General features: G+C 38.7%; 1 protein-coding gene across 1 annotated transcript in view; it reads left to right on the forward strand.

Moving 5' to 3' along the window:
* The window catches only part of CFAP43 (cilia and flagella associated protein 43), a 108,401-nt gene that overhangs the window by 80,594 nt on the left and 9,200 nt on the right, over positions 1-18,607 (forward strand). Inside the window, exons 29-35 of the mRNA XM_055119179.1 lie at positions 948-1,055; positions 3,271-3,357; positions 4,946-5,034; positions 7,348-7,561; positions 8,801-8,913; positions 10,053-10,212; positions 11,917-12,081. Coding sequence (XP_054975154.1) covers positions 948-1,055; positions 3,271-3,357; positions 4,946-5,034; positions 7,348-7,561; positions 8,801-8,913; positions 10,053-10,212; positions 11,917-12,081 — 936 coding nt within the window. The remainder of the gene's footprint in view (positions 1-947; positions 1,056-3,270; positions 3,358-4,945; positions 5,035-7,347; positions 7,562-8,800; positions 8,914-10,052; positions 10,213-11,916; positions 12,082-18,607) is intronic.

The raw sequence follows: 18,607 nt of genomic DNA on the forward strand, positions 1-18,607 counted from the left end.
AGAGATTTCTTTGGTCAGAATGATAAAATGTCTTAAAATTGTGCTCATTGTGCTTATTGTGCTCATTGCCAAAGGGATCAAACATTATGTATCTGATTAGACCTCTGATCCTGCTACAGTTTTTCAGAAAATGGATAGGAGGAAGGGCCCCAGTAAAGTGCAACATAAGTTCGTAGCTAGTAAAGCCAAGACTGGATGAAGTTTCATATAACTACATAGATCTGGGAGAAAACATAAAAAATAGAAAGGGGGCTTGTGGACTGTGGATTTTTTCCCTTATATACTCTGTTTTAGATTCTTCTCAAGAACAAAACCAGTTTACTCTTTAGTCTCTGAGCTACATGCATCCTATATTTTTCTCCTGTATTTTCCCATTCAATCTGAGATACTGTTATCAGTTAGGCAGGAAGCACAAGGACATACTTTTTTTCTCAGATCTGTAGTGGAAACCTGGCAGCAGATAAGCAACTGCTGTGGGTCTGTCAAACAGATCCATTTATATACTATAGTACCTAAAGCATACTAAATATCAATATGTTTCTAAGTACTATAGCGTGACTTGTATTAAAAAAATTAGATGTAGGGGCCACAGCGATAGTACAGTAGGTAGGGCATTACCTTGCATACGGCCAACCTGGGTTTGATCACTGACTCCCCACATGGTCCCCCCAGCCCCTCCAGGAGTGATTCCTGAGCACAGAGCCAGAAGTAAGCCCTGAGCACCACCAGATGTGGCCCAAAAACAAAAACAAAAAAAGTATATATATGTATATATATATACATATATACTTCATATAAAAGTATATATGAAGAAACAGAAGGCAGTGACCACTATAGAAGTCATCACAGTGGTTATTTGTATTTCATAAACTTGCCAATTCTATAATTTATAACAGAAAAATTTTTTTGGATATGAATATTGATCTCCTTTAAAAATAATTTTACAGGAGGAATTGAAAATAAACAACCTGCTTTTTTCCCTACTGTTGGATGAAGAACTATGCTCCAGAGAAGAATACCTAAACAACTATCTTTTAAGGAAACAGGAGGAGAAAGTAGGTATAAAACCCGATATGAGTGTTCCTGACAATCTGACACATGTGCTTCTTGTCTGAAAAGAACTCTCTTCCCTAGTTCTAATGCTCCATCTCACATCCCCACTCAGTTCTGTGTGTCTCTTCTGCCCTCTCTGGGACTTAACTTAGCTGCAGGGTCAGGTGAAGTACCGACTCCAATCTATTGCTAAAATTACCTGATTCTGTCTCTGAAACTATTTCTTCAAAAGAACCATGAAACTTTCTTGTGACAGAGTTTCACTGTATCACTGTATCACTGCCATCCCATTGTTCATGGCTTTACTCAAGTGGGCACCATTAACGTGTCCATTCGTCCCAGCCCTGAGATTTAACAGGATTTTAGCAGATTTTAGCATCATTTTAGATTTTCTCTCTGTACTCGTCTTTCCCAACGATTGGAGGCTTTCAGGATCAGGGGAATGAGACCTGTTATTGTTACTATTTTTGGCATATCAAATACGCCAGGTGGAGCTTGCCAGACTTTGTCATGTGGGTGGTCCAGGAATATATTCACTCATGCGTGAGGCTCAGCCTGAGTGTGTGGAAAGCGGGCTAGAGCGTGGCAGCGGTTGGGTAGTGGAGGTCGGCTGCCAGGGCTGGAGTCCTTGGGGTGGGGAGAGCTCTCACCCGCCCCCCTCTGGGGCGCCCCAAGTGGAAACAGTCTGGCACGGAGTCCCAGACAGAGTGACAGAGTTTATAAACTAAAATCATAAACTTTGTGGATGAAAGAACCTGTTTACCTAACCTTTGATTAGCCATCATACCTTAAGAAAAAAAAAACATATAACCTTTTAGGCTGTCTTTTAAGCTCCTCTTCAAGAATGTGGCTCTCTCTGGACCATTTGGCACTGTAAATTTCACTAAACATGTAATAAGTTAGCTTATAGGGAAACAAAAAAAAAAGCTGTTATGTTGTCGCTAGAAAGTCAATCTAATAAGTGGGAGCTTGGTTAAGTGTGTTTCATTAAAGAGGTCATAACAACACATGTAAAAAGATTCTATCTTTTATTAGTAATATTAATAAAGTTTGAGTGACTTAGAAAGTATCATATACAGAACATAGCTTTTCTTTTTGGTGGGGTATGAGGGATGGAGCCACACCCTGTGTTACTCATGGCTTACTCCTGGCTCCGTGCTCAGTGAACCCTCCAGGAGGTGCTCAGGGGACCATATGGGATGCTGGAGATCAAACCTGAGTCAGCAGCATGCAAACAAGTGCCCTACCCAGGGCTCTGTCCCCACACCTTTCCTTTTTCTTTTTTTCAAAGTTTGTTAAATAGCATATACAAAACACTTTCTACATACACCCCTCCTCATATCAGCCCTGTGTCCCCACTGGATACTGAGATAGGAGATATGATACCCCTTCAGAGAGATTGATAATGTACCTAAGTCAGCCAACAGCATGAAACGTAACAGGAATCAGGCTGCAGAAATAAAGATGCCATCCAGTGAAAACATGCAGACACTATTCAGAACTTGATGTAGTAAAAAAAACGGGTCTCTTTGCTGGTGTTTGGCAGACCCCGGACAGCTGCCAGGGGGCTGGAAAGGTTTCACAGTGAAATAAAAGGAGGGCTTTCAGTCTTCCCTAACTCAGGCTATTTTCATGGGGAAGCTGGAGACAAATGATCAGAGTCTGGGCGATCTATAGGATTGGTCTGTGGAACATACTTGACTCTTTCTGGTTGGTCCTAAGTTGGAAATAGTGGGGAAATTGGGAACTCAAACCAAATCAGGAGACCAAACACTGACAGTTTGGGATGCATTGCTAGGGACAGAGTGGCTCGGCTTCCTGGCTGTTTGCAGGAGTGGTAGCGGCGGAGTTCTGTTACTATAGAAAATCTGGCTCTTGCTTTTATATATTCAGTCTCTCAGAAGCCAGCTCTGTACAACTCCCAAGCTGTACATTGTTACCATCCACACAGCCCTACAAAAAAGTCATGAGCTCCATAGGCATTAACACAATCAGGCAGAGCAGATCTAGACCTGGGACAGGTGACCCAGTGAATGCTTATTCCTTCAGTTTGCAACTGGTTACTTTCTTCTAAAGTGTTCTTATCTGTTTCTTGATCCTTCACTGACAATTCATCTTGTACTAGGAAACCCCTTGTTCTTTTTTTAGCATCCAGTATTGCTTGTTTGTTTACCCTGAATAGTATCCAGTTCCAATTGGTTATTGTTGTTGTTATAGAGTCAGACTTCAACAGCCATCCTTAAAGCTAAAGAAAACCTCGAAATGTACAAGGAGCAGTATGACAACTTACTGGCAGAAGACAAAGTGAGCCGTTTTCTTACCTACTCACCAATGTGACAGTTGCTGCTGCCTGGATTGGGGGAAGATAGTTCATTTCCTCACAGATTTTTTTCTATTCTAATTCTCAGTTATGGATGAATTTGATTATTTGTTATGTATATTTTTTAAAATCACTGTAAAATTAATTCTTGTAAACGTATCTGGTTTAAGCTTTCTCAAACCATAAAAAAAAATCAAGAGACCTCCTAGAATTTAGGACTTTTGAAATAAGTTGTTGTTGACCCCATTAATCATGATATCAATTTAGAAAGCTCTCATCAAGAATAGGCAAGACCAGGCTGGAGCAATAGCACAGCGGGTACGGCATTTGCCTTGCACACGGCTAACCCGGGTTTGATTCCCAGCATCCCATATGGTCCCCTAAGCACCGCCAGGGGTGATTTCTGAGTGCAGAGCCTCGAGTAACCCCTGAGCATCGCTTGGTGTGACCCAAAAAGAAAAAAAAAATAGGCAAGACCTTCAATTCTATCCACTGTGGAGTTGGATCTCTCATTTAACACCAACTACAACTAGCTAATTCTTAGCTAGAATCAGTAGTGTTGGGACACCCTTTGCATTTTAGTGTATGGGACTTGCCTGAAAAGAGGTAGGATGCCTTATAGTTGGAGTTTTGTGAAAATCACTTGGAGAACTTTATTCTGATGATACCCTACAAACTACGAGATAGTAAATGGAGTTGTAAAACCCTAAACAATTAAGCATCCTATCTCAGTTTTGGAGATCACTAATAGCGTAATAATGGGAATGCTATGCTACTGCAGGCTTAGACTACTGTTTGTTTTCTTTAGACAAAGGCACTAATGTTGGTGAAATCTAATAACCACAAGTTATATGCCTACTTTTGAACTTCATGTCTATGCGTTTATGTTCTTCAGTTTTATTTTTCCTCATTATCATGTTCTTGGAATTTTTTAACATTCCCTATTGATCTGTATAGTTAAAATTATATTTATCTTCAGTTTTAATTAGTATTTTATTGTTTTTATTCCCATTAAACATTACAAACAACAACAACAAAAAGAATTGGCAAGAAAAACAAAGAAGACTACATAGATAAGAAATAAATGGAAGGGGGCAGAATGAAATAGAATAGATTATAAATGTTGTTTTGAGAATCTTCCATTCTGAATGTTTTTAGTTTTTGTTGGTTTTGTTTTGGAGCCATTCCTGGTGGTGCTCACGGCTTATCCTGGCTCTGCACTCAGAGATCATTCTCAGTGTGGCTCTGGTGATGATCCCAGGATTAAACCCAGAACTGCCACATGCAAGACAAGTGCCCTACCCTCTGCACTATCTCTTTAATCCCCATCCTGAACCCCTTTCACATGAGATAATACTTTTTATCCTCTGAGGTGCTTCTGATTCAACCTTGAATCTTCAAGAAATGTTTTTGTACAGTGCTTACCTTCTTAGGAAGTTTACTTTTTAATAAAGTTTTCACAGATTTACAAAATTAAAGTGTTATAACCGGAGGCTGTATTTTGAAGAGCAGGGCAGAATATAAAAGGTTTCTGAACAGTTATAAACCCAGAAATACTATGTTTGTTTTTAGGTTCTGGAACGTAGCTTTAAAAAGGAATTTTCTGAAGTTTCTAGTCATCATGTGGAAATACTCCTCAAGCTTTTTAAACGAAGACCAAGGTTTGTTTTCGTTTCATGTCTGGTTTTTCAGACATGAAACATGATGCTGATATTTCAGTATCAGAAACATATACTGATATTTCAGTATATGTTTCTGATTTTTATTTCTAGATAAGTAAGATAGTTTTTATTGAATAAAACTTACTTAAAAAGATGGGAGTGGGGTTGGGGGAAGGAAGGAATACGTGTTTAAGAGAAAACACTAGCTTGAAAGAGCAAGCAAGCAATGAGAAACCTAGAGATGAGAAAGCAAGGTTTCTCTGATTTTAAGTTTGCAAATGAGGAAGATTGGTATTAGATTTTAGCCTTTTATCCCAATTATGGTGGGAATAATTAATGCAACATCTTTATATGGAAATGTTCAAATGTCTTCATTGCAATTCAGTATTTCTTATATAGTGCTTTCACATTGCTTAATGAAGAATCACTGTCACTGTCATCTCATTGCTCATCAATTTGCTTGAGCGGGCACCAGTAATGTCTCCATAGTGAGACTTGTTGCTACTGTTTTTGGCATATCGAATACACCACAGATAGCTTGCCAGGCTCTGCCATGCGGGCGAGATACTCTTGGTAGCTTGCCGGGCTCTCCAAGAGGGGCGGAGGAATCAAACCTGGGTTGGCCGCATGCAAAGCAAACGCCCTACCCACTGTGCTATCACTCCAGCCCAAGCAATGAATAATAATTTCATTATTTAAAAATAGTTAAGCATGAAGCCATAGTTCTATTTTATACATGAAAGTAGTTCCTCATGTTATGGGAGGCCCCCAGGTTTATAGACACTTTCTCCACAAGATACATCATGGCAAGTATGAAGCATTGTGACTTTGGAATTACCTGTGAACGCTTCCAGCCTAAAATAGTTTGGGACAACACTGGGATAAAGCAAATTAAAGTGTACTTTTATGGGAAAATATCTCAGAACTTGTCTTGTTCTTCATATCTTCAAGTGTGAGAAATGGTGTTTTTCAAACATATATGACTACAAATTTCCTCAGAACATCTGATGTGATTGTGTTCAATAATGATGTAAAAAAAATCCATTATCTTGATAACCTTTCAATATCAATATTGCAAACCACAATGCAAAGTGAGAGCGAGAGCGAGCGAGCAAGAAAGAGAGAGAGAGAGAGAGAGAGAGAGAGAGAGAAGAAAAGCACCTGTCATAGAGGCAGGCAGAGGGTGAGGGGTGGGGGGTTATGGAGGGAACATGGGACACTAGTGCTGGGAAATGTACACTGGTGGACGGATGGATATTGGAATACTGCATGAATGAAATCCAATCATGAACAGCTTTGTAATGGTCTGTCTCAGAGTGATTCAATAAAAAAGTTTTTAAAATTCATTATCAAGAGAATTCTAAAGTACATGTTTTTTTTTTATAAATTGAGGCTGTCATTATTAGAATTACATTTTTCTGACTTCCAAATATTTATCAGTTGCCACAGTTTTCTGCCATAAGTGCATAGGCCCATTGGTGTCTGAGTTGCACGCTTGTTCTCTGACCTTTGGCAGGTTTATATGCAACCTTGGTGGAGGGATTCAACATAAAACATGCCTCATATTTGGTTTCTTTTGCTTTAAAAGATAGACTATAATAAACCAAGTGTTATGTTTTTCCCTTGTGGACTAAAAACAATTAGGAAGACCTCCACATATTGGGAGATAAAAGTGGGAAAAGCACATGCTTTCCTGTCAGACAGAATTAACTTCAAGTCCTACCTCGACCATCTGTCAGACACAAGGTCTCCAAGAGTTCCTCCCCAAACTTCACGTTCATCTAAAGAAAACGAATAGCAGTAGCAGCTTCAGGTCTGCTGTAAAGCATTTTAATAACAAGTGCCAGGAACAAATCTTTCTTTCCTCCCTTCCCTTCTAAGTCACAGTCCAAAGTAACAAAACAAATCTATTAATGCAGGTAGACACAGGGACTTCTCCTGTTGGAAATGTATCTGAACATATCTCAGATACTCACCTGCAAAGATGATAACAAAAAGGAGGTGTGGCACAGGAAAAGTCTCACTTCTCTTGGGTAATCCTAACTTCCTGCCTAAATTACGTGAGAGATTTTCTAGTAGAGGTAATGCTACCAGTGCTGACAATAATTAGAGATGACTATATAGTCCAGTCATGTTTATATTAGGGATCTCTAGAATATAGGAATATATCAGAATTGGAATAATACATCTCCCAGCCCCCTTGTATCAAAGGAATGCTCATCCAATGTCATACTTGTGCTAAGGATCTTTTTTCTTAGCATTGATTGTGTGTGTGTGAATATGAAAGGTTGATGGTTTTTATTGGTAATACAGGGTTCACAAACTGAAACCACAACTAGAAGTAATTACTAATAACCCTTTTGGAGATCGACCAGGATCTGGGAAATTGGCTGAGGAAAGCTTTGCCCTATTGATGAAAGCCATGGATGAGCTGGACAATTATAATAATATGCCAGAAGGCTTGGATTTCGCAGTCTGGTCACATTTCTGCACGGTTCGACGGACAAAAGTGGAAAATGAACAAAAAGTAAACAACATTTCTTTTATTTTACTCGTTTAGTGTACTAATGCTGAGAATATAGTTTACAGGGGTTATTATTTTTTTAAAAAAACAATTATTCAGATTTTTCTGCTTGGATAGTAGTAGGAAATACTAATATTTATGATGATAAAATAAAATATTAATCTTGGTGCTATTGAGAGCTAGATATAAATATAAATGGATAAGCCTAAATTTATATACTCATATGTCCAATATGGTGACCACTAGTCATGTGTATTTAATGTTTACTTAAAATAAATGTCACCGGTTCTGAGACATACTGCAAGTAGAAAAGACACAAATTCAGAAGTATGGGAGCGGGGTTTGAAAATGTCTTAATATTTTTTATATTCACTATGGACTAAAATACTTTTACTATACTAAATTAAATAAAATTAATTTTATCTCACATTTCATAATGTGACTGCTAGAAAATTTTAAATTAGTTATGCAGCACATTTATGATTTACATTTTATGTCTTCTGGACAGCACTATTATATAAATAACTGCTCTTTTTCTCTGCCCTGAGCTTTTGAGTAATCCTGTCTCTTTTTAGATAAAAGCTATGTTTTACCAGATGCAACTTTTTTGAATTTGCTAGTGTATTCGATTGTAAAGAGGACCATTCCCGATGCATCTGTGCACTCTGGTTTCCTCTCCCCACTATTCCCTAAATGTAATGCCATGTGCATCTGACTTGCTTATGCTTTTTAAAGTTAAGTATTTATGATTATGATGATATGAATGAATGTACTTTTCTTTGTTTTACGTTGTGGCTGAATCTGTCAGTGCTCTTGGGCTACTCCTGGCTCAGTGCCTGGAGTCACCCTCAGCAATGCTTGGGGAGCCATGTAGTTCTAGCCATATAGCCATGTAGGCCTCTCCCAGGAAAAAACATGCTCGGCCCTCTGAGCCATCTCCCCAGTTCTGATTTTTCCATTTCATCTAAGATGATAAAATTTAAAGAACCAATTTAAAAATAAGATAGAGTCCTATTGGACTGATTGCATATTGAAGCCTATCAAGAAGCAAGCCAGATAATTTTTTAAATCACTTATGGCAAATACTGTGTAAAATTTAGACTCTCACATTGTGTAATAACAGAGGTTATTTTTTTCCTTTTTACTCTCTTAGAAAGAAACTTGTTAAAGTTTTCTAAACTTAATTTGCTTTATTTCTAAAGTTTCCTGTGCTCTGAGATAACTGTTGGTTGGTTTCTTCAGGTAAAGCAGAAAGCAGCTGGCTTAGTGGAAATGACAGCTTTCCTCCGGAAGAGAACTGAAGAAGATGAGAAAGTGCAACAGGACATTGAGAAAGTGTTCCATGAACTCATCCTGTAATGTGAACCTTCCATGACTATGCATGTAGTACAAGTTTTAGCCAGGGTTTCCTTCTGTGTTGTGGTCATGGGAAGGGAGAGGGTACAGAATTCCCATTTGAATTCACATTTCTGCACAGACTTACTTCTCGCAAGCTTTTTAACTTCCCTTAGTGAAAGTGCATTTTTTTAAATTTCAGAACTTATTTTGTAGTGTAACTTTGCCCATACTGCACTGCTCTTAATACAAATGAACTAGTTGGGAGGCTATGGAAATCTCAGTGTTTTTTTCAACATGTCCTTTCACATAAGAATTTGTTTCTGCCATTAAGGACTTTGGGGCTTAAGCTACACGTAAGCAAACTCATGTGGAAAGCTAACCAGATATCCAAGAAATGTTCATATAGACACCTAATGAGCTAATAATCTTTCTTATTTTTCTTTAGAGGAGCTCATATTGTTTCTGAGAGATTAGGGTACTGCCACTTTAAGTCCCTTTTCCACTTTCGGGCATATTTACTTCCACCATGGTCAGTGTTTCCCCAAATCACCGTATCACTGTATCACTGTTATCCCGTTGCTCATCGATTTGCTCAAGCAGGCACCAATAACAACTCCATTGTGAGACTTGTTACTGTCTTGGGCATATCAAATATGCCACGGGTAGCTTGCCAGGCTCTGCCGTGCGGGCGAGGTACTCTCAGTAGCTTGCTTGAAATCTTGGTTGATAGAAGAAATATGAATTGCCTACAAATAAATTTGATAAGTAACATACGGATTAAACATCACTGATATATTATCAGAAGTTAACACATAACTGTTTAAAATTTGAATATTCAGTAGTATCTCTTATTTTCTTCATTCTTTCTTTTATTATAATCAAAATTAACATTTTTAATAATATAGTAAAAACCTATGAGTGTATTTATGTGCATGTTATTCTTTGAGCAACTCAATTGTTAATTCCATGACAAAACAAAGTCTAATTTAAGGGACCTGTAGAGAAGCTCAACATTGGGAAACTTTTCTGCATTAGTTTCTAGCATGTCTTTTCCTTAAGCACAAAGAATATTAAACTTGAATTTTATGTTCTCAAATAGTAGGTACAATTGGAAATGCAAACTATTGTTACTATTTACTCTAATTTTTCGACTTAGATTGCAAGAAGAAAAAGTGAAATACCAGTTGAATTTGACAATACAGATTCTCCTTAAGCAAGGACAAATAGAACTGGAGAATTTCCAGTTTCTTTTGGAGTTTTCTGATGTAATTCTCATCAACAAGAACATAATTGAAGAGTTGAATTCAGTGATTCGGGTAATTATCATTTTTAGGAGGAAATAAACACCTGCTCTACTCATCATTTTCACGATAAATTTCTATGATAAATCATTCACATTCAGTTCAATTTCTATGATAAATCATTCACATTCAGTTCAATCAACAGATGTTTCTTCACTAATCATACATTAAAAACACACAAGGAAATTTCCAAATGTGTCCAGATCCCAGCCCAAGATTCAGGTACTCTTTTAAATTATAAAAGAGACTGAAAGCAAGGAGTTCAGGATTGTGGGATTATGCTTATTCTATTATGCCATCATTTGGTATGTTCAGTGTACTACTCACCTGATGGCAATCTTAAATAAGCTTAGAGCAATGATTTTCACACCTCGCTTATTTTCTACTATAAACATGTACTGTTATGAATTTCTCTCTAGGTTCCGGTTTAGCTGCATTCTATACATTTTGATGTTCATTTTAATTGTCAAGAGATTTTTAATTTTTGCTGAGTTTACCCTTGGGATGATATCTTGATTTTATAATAGAATGTGATCGAATGGAAGTCTGTTAGACATTCATCTTAGAGACATAGTGGATTTACCAATAACACCAAAGTTCATGAAAATATTTCTGAACTTCATGTAGGAGATTTAAAGTGAAGTGCAAAAGATCTAGGTATAAAATTAATCTGTATGTTACTTACCAATATTTATTTTTAGGCAATTCTTATTCCTTAGAATGTTTAACCATTTTCTTTTTTTCCCCACTCCACAGTCTACCAACCAATACTAATGAACCTACCAGCAATATAGTCTTTTATCTATAGCATCAGCAGGCAGGACAGTGGTTAGGCTAAAAATTCATGCAAACTAACAGATCAATCGATGATGGCAAAGGAGTTCCTCCTAATCATTGACTTACATTAAAGTAAATTTACCATGCTCTTCAAATGCAGGCTTTATTAGAAGTCAGATTTTGCTCAAGAAACAATTTTTAAATGTTTGCTCCTCTCATTTTAAAAACATCATAGTTCTTTTAAAAAAGATTAGTTATAATAGCATCAATATTAATATTTTAAACTTACAGTGCTTTGTATCATACCCACTGTCAGAGACCCAAATCCCTCCACCACTGTCCCTATTTCCCTTATTGCTCCACCTCCCTCCGCCAATTTTCTTAGTTCTATTGGTAATATCTCAGGGTTTATTTTAGTTAACCTCACTTTCTTTCTTTATACTATACATCTGGTACACGAATTTACTCTGATTCACTTCATTTAGCATGACACTTATGTACAGCCTCCACTTATGTATAAGTTACAAATATTCATCTGTCCTTATGGCTGAGAAGTATTTTATTGTGTAAATACACCACAGTCTATCTGCTCATCTTTCTGGGAACAAGTTGTTTTCAGATCTTGGCTATCATAAATAGTACTTCAACGAATATTTTTATGTTCTTGAAATAGATGCCAAGGAGTATAATTGCTGGGTCACATGGAAGTTCTATTTGTAATATTTTGAGAAGTCTCCATACTATTTTCCATAGAGACTAAATCAGATAACAATCCCATCATGTAATTGAGGATTCCTTTTTGCATCCCTGCCAAATGTCTGTGACTTTTAAAGCAAGGATGTGATTCCAGTGTGGTCGTAGAATAAAATTATTCATCAAAAATTTCATATTCTGAATGTAATACTGTTATGCTAATATTGTAAAATACCTTTTTTTAAAAAGACACAAGGACAGAAGAAAGTTGCTAGCATGATGGAAAGTAAAGACTTTCACAAAGGAATATTTCAGATTGAGTGGGAACATAAGAAAATGGAGATGGAAATGGAAGATCTAAATCAGAAGGCTTGGGATATTCAGATGCTATTTTTTTCAAGAGACCGTCAGAAGGTAATTTCTTCCAGCACCCTTATATACTTTTTCCTTCTTTTTTTCAAGGTCTATTTATTGAACAAAACTTGCTTAGAAATTTGTGAGAGGATAGAAAGAGGGGAAATACATGTTTAAGCGCAGACACCTGCTTCTCTAGAGTGAAAATAAGCAAAGAAACAGAGACAAGCAAGCAAGATAAAGGGAGAACATGGGCTTGAAGAGCAACCCCGAATAGCTCTTAGGAGGAGCTTTTTTTTTTTTGTACAACTCCTTTTTTTTAATTTTTAATTAGTGAATCACCGTGAGGGTACAGTTACAGATTTATACAATTTTGTGCTCATGTTTCCTTCATACAAGGTTCGAGAACCCATCCCTTCACCAGTACCCATTCTCCACCACCAGTAAACCCAGCATCCCTCCCACCCTCCCCAAACCCATCTCCCCCCACCCCACCCTGCCACTGTGGCAGGGCATTCCCTTCTGTTCTCTCTCTCTAATTAGCTGTTCTGGTTTGCAATAAAGGTGTTGAGTGGCCACTGTGCTCAGTCTCTAGCCCTCATTCAGCCCGCAACTCCCTTCCCCCACATGGCCTTCGACTACATTATAGTTGGTGATCCCTTCTCTGAGTTGCCCTTTCCCCAGAATGTGAGGCCAGCCTCCAAACCATGGAGTCAACCTCCTGGCACTTATTTCTACAATTCTTGGGTGTTAGTTTCCCACTCTGTTATTCTATATACCACAGATGAGTGCAATCTTTCTATGTATGTCTCTCTCTTTCTGACTCATTTCACTCAGCATGAAACTTTCCATGCCCATCCACTTAACTACAAAATTCTTGACCTCCTTTTTTCTAACAGCTGCATAGTATTCCATTGTATAGATGTACCAAAGTTTCCTCAACCAGTCATCCGTTCTAGGGCATTCGGGTTTTTTCCAAATTCTGGCTATTGTAAACAGTGCTGCGATGAACATATAAGTGCAGATGTTGTTTCGACTATACTTTTTTGTCTCTCTGGGATATATTCCCAGCAGTGGTATTGCTGGGTCAAATGGAAGCTCAACCTCTAATTTTTTGAGAATCGTCCATATTGTTTTCCAAAAGGGCTGAACCAGTCGACATTCCCACCAGCAGTGTAGAAGGGTCCCTTTCTCCCCACATCCTCTCCAACAGCGGTTGCTTTTGTTCTTTTGGATGTGTGCTAGTCTCTGTGGTGTGAGGTGGTATCTCGTGGTTGTTTTGATCTGCATCTCTCTGATGATTAGTGATGTAGAGCACTTTTTCATGTGCCTTTTGGCCATTCGTATTTCTTCCTTGGTAAAGTTTCTGTTCATTTCTTTGCCCCATTTTTTGATGGGGTTGGATGTTTTCTTCTTGTAGAGATCAACCAGTGCTTTATATACCCTCGATATCAACCCCTTATCTGATGGGTATTGTGTAAATATCCTTTCCCATTCTGTGGATAGTCTTTGTATTCTGGTCACTGTATCTTTTGCGGTGCAGAAGCTTTTTAGTTTAATGTAGTCCCATTTGTTGATCTCTGTTTTTACTAGATTGCTTAGTTCCGTGTCATCTTTGAAGATACCTTTATCTTCAATATCATGGAGGGTTTTGCCGACCTTGTCTTCAATGTACCTTATGGTTTGTGGTCTGATGTTGAGGTCTTTAATCCATTTTGATCTGACTTTTGTGCATGGTGTCAGGTCAAGGTCTAAACCCATTTTTTTGCATGTAGTTGTCCAGTTGTGCCAGCACCATTTGTTAAAGAGGCTTTCCTTGCTCCACTTCACATCTCTTGCTCCCTTATCAAAGATTATATGATCATACATTTGGGGTTGTGTGTAGGGATATTCCACCTTGTTCCATTGGTCTACGGCTCTGCCTTTGTTCCAGTACCATGCTGTTTTAATTGTTACTGCTTTGTAGTAACAATTTGAGGTTGGGGAGGGTGATGCCTCCCATCATCTTTTTCCCAAGAATTGTTTTAGCTATTCGTGGACGTTTGTTGTTCCATATGAATTTTAGGATTGCTTGATCCGTTTCTTTGAAGAATGTCATGGGTATCCTTATAGGGATCGCGTTGAATCTGTATAATGCTTTGGGGAGTATTGCCATTTTGACAACATTGATTCTTGCTATCCACGAGCAGGGTATATGTTTCCATTTCCTCATGTCCTCTTTTATTTCATGGAGTAGCGTTTTATAGTTTTCTTTGTAGAGGTCTTTTACCTCCTTGGTTAAGCTGATTTCGAGGTACTTGATTTTCTGGGGCACGATTGTGAATGCGATTGCTTTTTTCATGTCCCTTTCCTCTGCCTCATTGTTTGCGTATAGGAAGGCCATGGATTTTTGGGTATTCATTTTGTAGCCTGCAACTTTACTGTATAAGTCTATTGTTTCTAAGAGTTTCTTAGTAGAGGCTTTAGGCTTCTCTAGATATAGTATCATATCGTCTGCAAATAGTGAGATTTTGATTTCTTCCTTTCATATCTGGATGCCCTTAATCTCTTTTTCTTGTCTAATAGCTATCGCAAGTACTTCCAGTACTATATTGAAGAGGAGTGGTGAGAGTGGGCATCCTTGTCTTGTGCCTGATCTTAGAGGAAAGGCCCTTAGTTTTTCCCCATTGAGGATAATGCTTGCCGTAGGCTTGTGGTAGATGGCTTCGACTATCTTGAGGAAAGTTCCTCCAAACCCCATTTTGGTGAGGGTTTTCATCATGAAAGGATGTTGGATCTTGTCAAATGCTTTCTCTGCATCTATTGATATGATTATATGGTTTTTATCTTTACTTTTGTTGATGATGGATTATGTTGATTGATTTCCGAATGTTAAACCATCCTTGCATCCCCGGGATGAATCCCACTTGGTCATGATGTATGATCTTTTTGATGAGTTGTTGGATCCTATTTGCTAATATTTTGTTGAGAATCTTCGCATCACTGTTCATCAGGGATATTGGTCTATAATTTTCTTTCTTAGTGGTGTCTTTGTTTGCTTTTGGTATTAGGGAGATGTGTGATTCATAGAAACTGTTTGGGAGAGTTCCTGTTTTTTCAATTTCCTGGAAAAGTTTGAGGAGAACTGGCAACAGGTCTTCTTTAAATGTTTGGAAGAATTCACCAGTGAAGCCATCTGGGCCTGGGCTTTTGTTTTTGGGGAGGTTATTGATTACAGTTTCAATTTCCTTAACATTGATGGGTCTATTCAGGTATTCCAAGTCTTCTTTGTTCAGTCTTGGGAGATTTTAGGAATCAAGGAATCCATCCATTTCTTTTAGGTTCTCCTTTTTTGTGGTGTATAGACCTTCAAAGTAGTCTCTAATGATCTTTTGAATCTCACTGGTTTCTGTTATGATGTCCGCTGTAAAATAACACGCAACCCGGAGATTCTTCTTGCAGCGATTTATTAAGAAACCTTCTCATGCAAACGGAAAAGAGGACGAACGAAGGATGGACGAAGGACGAACAAAGGAAGAGGAACCAGGGGGGAACCCACTAGCTAGGCAGCTTCTCTCCTTATATACCTCTTGCTGCTTGTTTACGCCCAAGTGTCTGCAGCTGATAGGCTAGTTACACCTTGTGGGCGTGACAGGACATCCTGTTTTCAAAGCACGGTGAAATTAACAAGAACAGGTGTTGTTTATGAAGCACAAGGTCCTGTGGAGGCTCTCCACAGTCCCCCTTTTCATTTCTGATTCGATTTCTTAGGGTTCTCTCTCTTTCTTTCTTTGAGTCTTGCTAGTGGTTTATCAATCTTATTTTTTTTTCCGAAGAACCAGCTCTTTGTTTCATTGATCTTTCGTATTTTTTTTGTTTCGATGTCATTAATTTCTGCTCTAATTTTATTATTTCTTTCTTTCGGTCTGGTTTGGGTTCCTTTTTCTGGTCCTTTTCTAAGGTCTTGAGTCTTGAAGTCAAGCTATCTATGTGGGCCCTTTCTTCCTTCCTGAGGAATGCTTGGAGAGCTATAAATTTTCCCCTTAACGCGGCTTTAGCTGCGTCCCATAGGTTTTGGTAGCTCGTGTCTTCGTTCTCATTTGTTTCTAAGTATTTTTGGATTTCTTCCTTGATTTCCTTCCTGACCCACTTTGTTCAACATTGAATTGTTTAATTTCCAGGTGTTTGATTTGATTCTCCGTATCGGTGAGTGGTTAGCTTCTATCTTCAGCGCATCGTGGTCTGAAAAGATGGTTGATACAATTTCTATTTTTCCGATTCTATTGCAGTATGTTCTGGGGCCCAGTACATGGTCTATTTTAGAAAAAGTTTCGTGTGCACTGGAAAAGAATGTGTATTCTTTCTTTTTGGGGTGTAAAGCCCTATATAGGTCTATTAGGCCTCTCTCTTCAATTTATTCTTTCAGAGTCAGTGTTTCCTTGTTGAGTTTTGTTCTTGTCGATCTATCTAGAGGCGATAAGGCCATATTGAAGTCTCCAACTACTATTGTGCTGTTAGTGATGTCCTCTTTGAAGTCTGTTAGGAGTTGTTTTAAATATTTAGCCAGTCGTTCATTAGGAACATATACGTTTAAGAGTGTGATTTCTTCCTGTTGTACATATCCCTTGATAAACAGAAAATGAGCTTCACTGTCCCTTTTAATCTTTTTCAACCTGAAATCTATGTTGTCGGATACCAGGATGGCCACTCCAGCTTTTTTAAGGGGGTTGTTTGCTTGGAGGATTGTTTTCCATCCTTTGACTTTGAGTCTATGTTTACTCTGTTTGTTCAGGTGTGTTTCTTGCAGGCAACAGAATGTTGGGTTTAATTTCCGGATCCATTTTGCCACTCTGTGTCTCTTGATAGGTGCATTTAGGCCATTGACATTGAGAGAGATTATTGTGATGGGGTTTTGTGTCATCTTTCTGTGGGATTTGTTGTTCTTATGGGGCTCCTCCTTGTCTTACAGTAGCCCCTTTAGACCTTCTTTCAAGTTTGGTTTTGAGTCTATGAAGTTCCTGAGCTGTTGTTTATCCGAGAAATAGTGTATGGTTCCTTCGAGTTTGAGTGAGAGTTTAGCCGGATAAAGTATTCTTGGTGAGGCATTCATTTCGTTGAGTTTTTTCACTATGTCCCACCATTGTCTTCGTGCTCGGAGGGTTTCCTCTGACAGGTCTGCTATAAATCTGAGGAGTGCTCCTTTGTATGTGATTTCCTTCTTTGACCTTGCTGCTTGCAGAATTGTGTCTCTATCCATAGCATCCATCATTCTGACTATGATATGCCTTGGAGTCTTTTTATTCAGGTCTGTTTTTGCTGGTATTCTTCGGACTCCTTGTATCTGGATGCCTGCCTTCTCCAGTTCTGGGAAATTTTTAGCAATGATGTCTTTGAATGTGTTTTTTTCATTGGGGTTACTTCCCTGTGGTTCTGGTACTCCAATGATTCTTATGTTGTTCTTCTTGAAGTCATTCCGCAGGGCTCTGATTCTCTCTATAGCCATTTTGAGGTCTTTAGCCATGATTTGTTGTTGTCTATAAGCTTTCTGCAGCTCAGCTTCCAGGTCGCTGATTCTGTCTTCGGCTGTAGTCATTCTACTGTTGAGGGCATCTAGTGAGATTTTTAATTCATCTACTGATTCCTTTATTTGTGTGACTTCCGTTTGTAGGTTTGAGATTTCTGCTCTCATTTCTTCCTGCATTTTCTTGGTAGACCGTTCCAGTGCTTCATTCATCTCCTCCCTTAATTTATTGGATGTCTGTTCCATGCTTGCTTGGAGTAGGTCGACTCTCCTCCAGATTTCCTCTCTGAATTGTTTATCTGAGAGGTCGTAGATGTGAGTAGCCCCTGTTGATGTTTCTGGAATCTTTTCTTCTCCCTCTCTTCGTGGAGGGGATTTTCACTGCTTCTTCATATTGTTACGGAAGTATAGAGTTGGAACTTTGTAGTTATTTATTCCTGTTCCCTCTTGTGGAAAGGAGGGGCTCTGATTGTGCTAAACTTCCCTTATTCACTGACAGCTTTTATAGTGTCAAACTAAGCTAATGTATATTTTGCGTAAGTGTTTGAGATCGCAAAAGTAAATTTTCAAAGAAATACACAGTACCGATTGCGCTGAGGTAACAGATAAGTTATGACAGGAGGCCACGCCCACCTTGAGACCACGCCCACTAAGATACCGGCCACGCCCCCAGTGTCTTCCTGTTAGAGAGCCAGGCGGGCGGGAAGCGGGTGGGGGGACGGGAGGGCGTGGCCGAGGGTTGGTCTTGGTACCTGGTGGGCGGGCGCAGTTAGAGAGCCAGATCGGAAGACAGGGTTCGCAGGGCGCGTGGGGGGCGGCTGCAGGAACTGCTTTTTTTTTTAATTTATTTTTTAATTGAGTCACCGTGAGAACAGTTACAGGGCTTTTAGGATTGAGTCTCAGTCATACTATGCTCAAACACCCATCCCTTCACCAGTACACATGTTCCACCACCAAAAACCCCAGCATACACCCTCCTCCCACTCCCCCTCTGCCTGTGTGGCAGATGATTTTCACTTTACTCTTTCCTTACTTTGATTACATTCAATTTTCGACAGGGAACTCACTATCATTATTTGGAGTTTT

Source organism: Sorex araneus, chromosome 11 (genome assembly GCF_027595985.1).
Source record: "Sorex araneus isolate mSorAra2 chromosome 11, mSorAra2.pri, whole genome shotgun sequence".
Taxonomy (NCBI): Eukaryota; Metazoa; Chordata; class Mammalia; order Eulipotyphla; family Soricidae; genus Sorex; species Sorex araneus.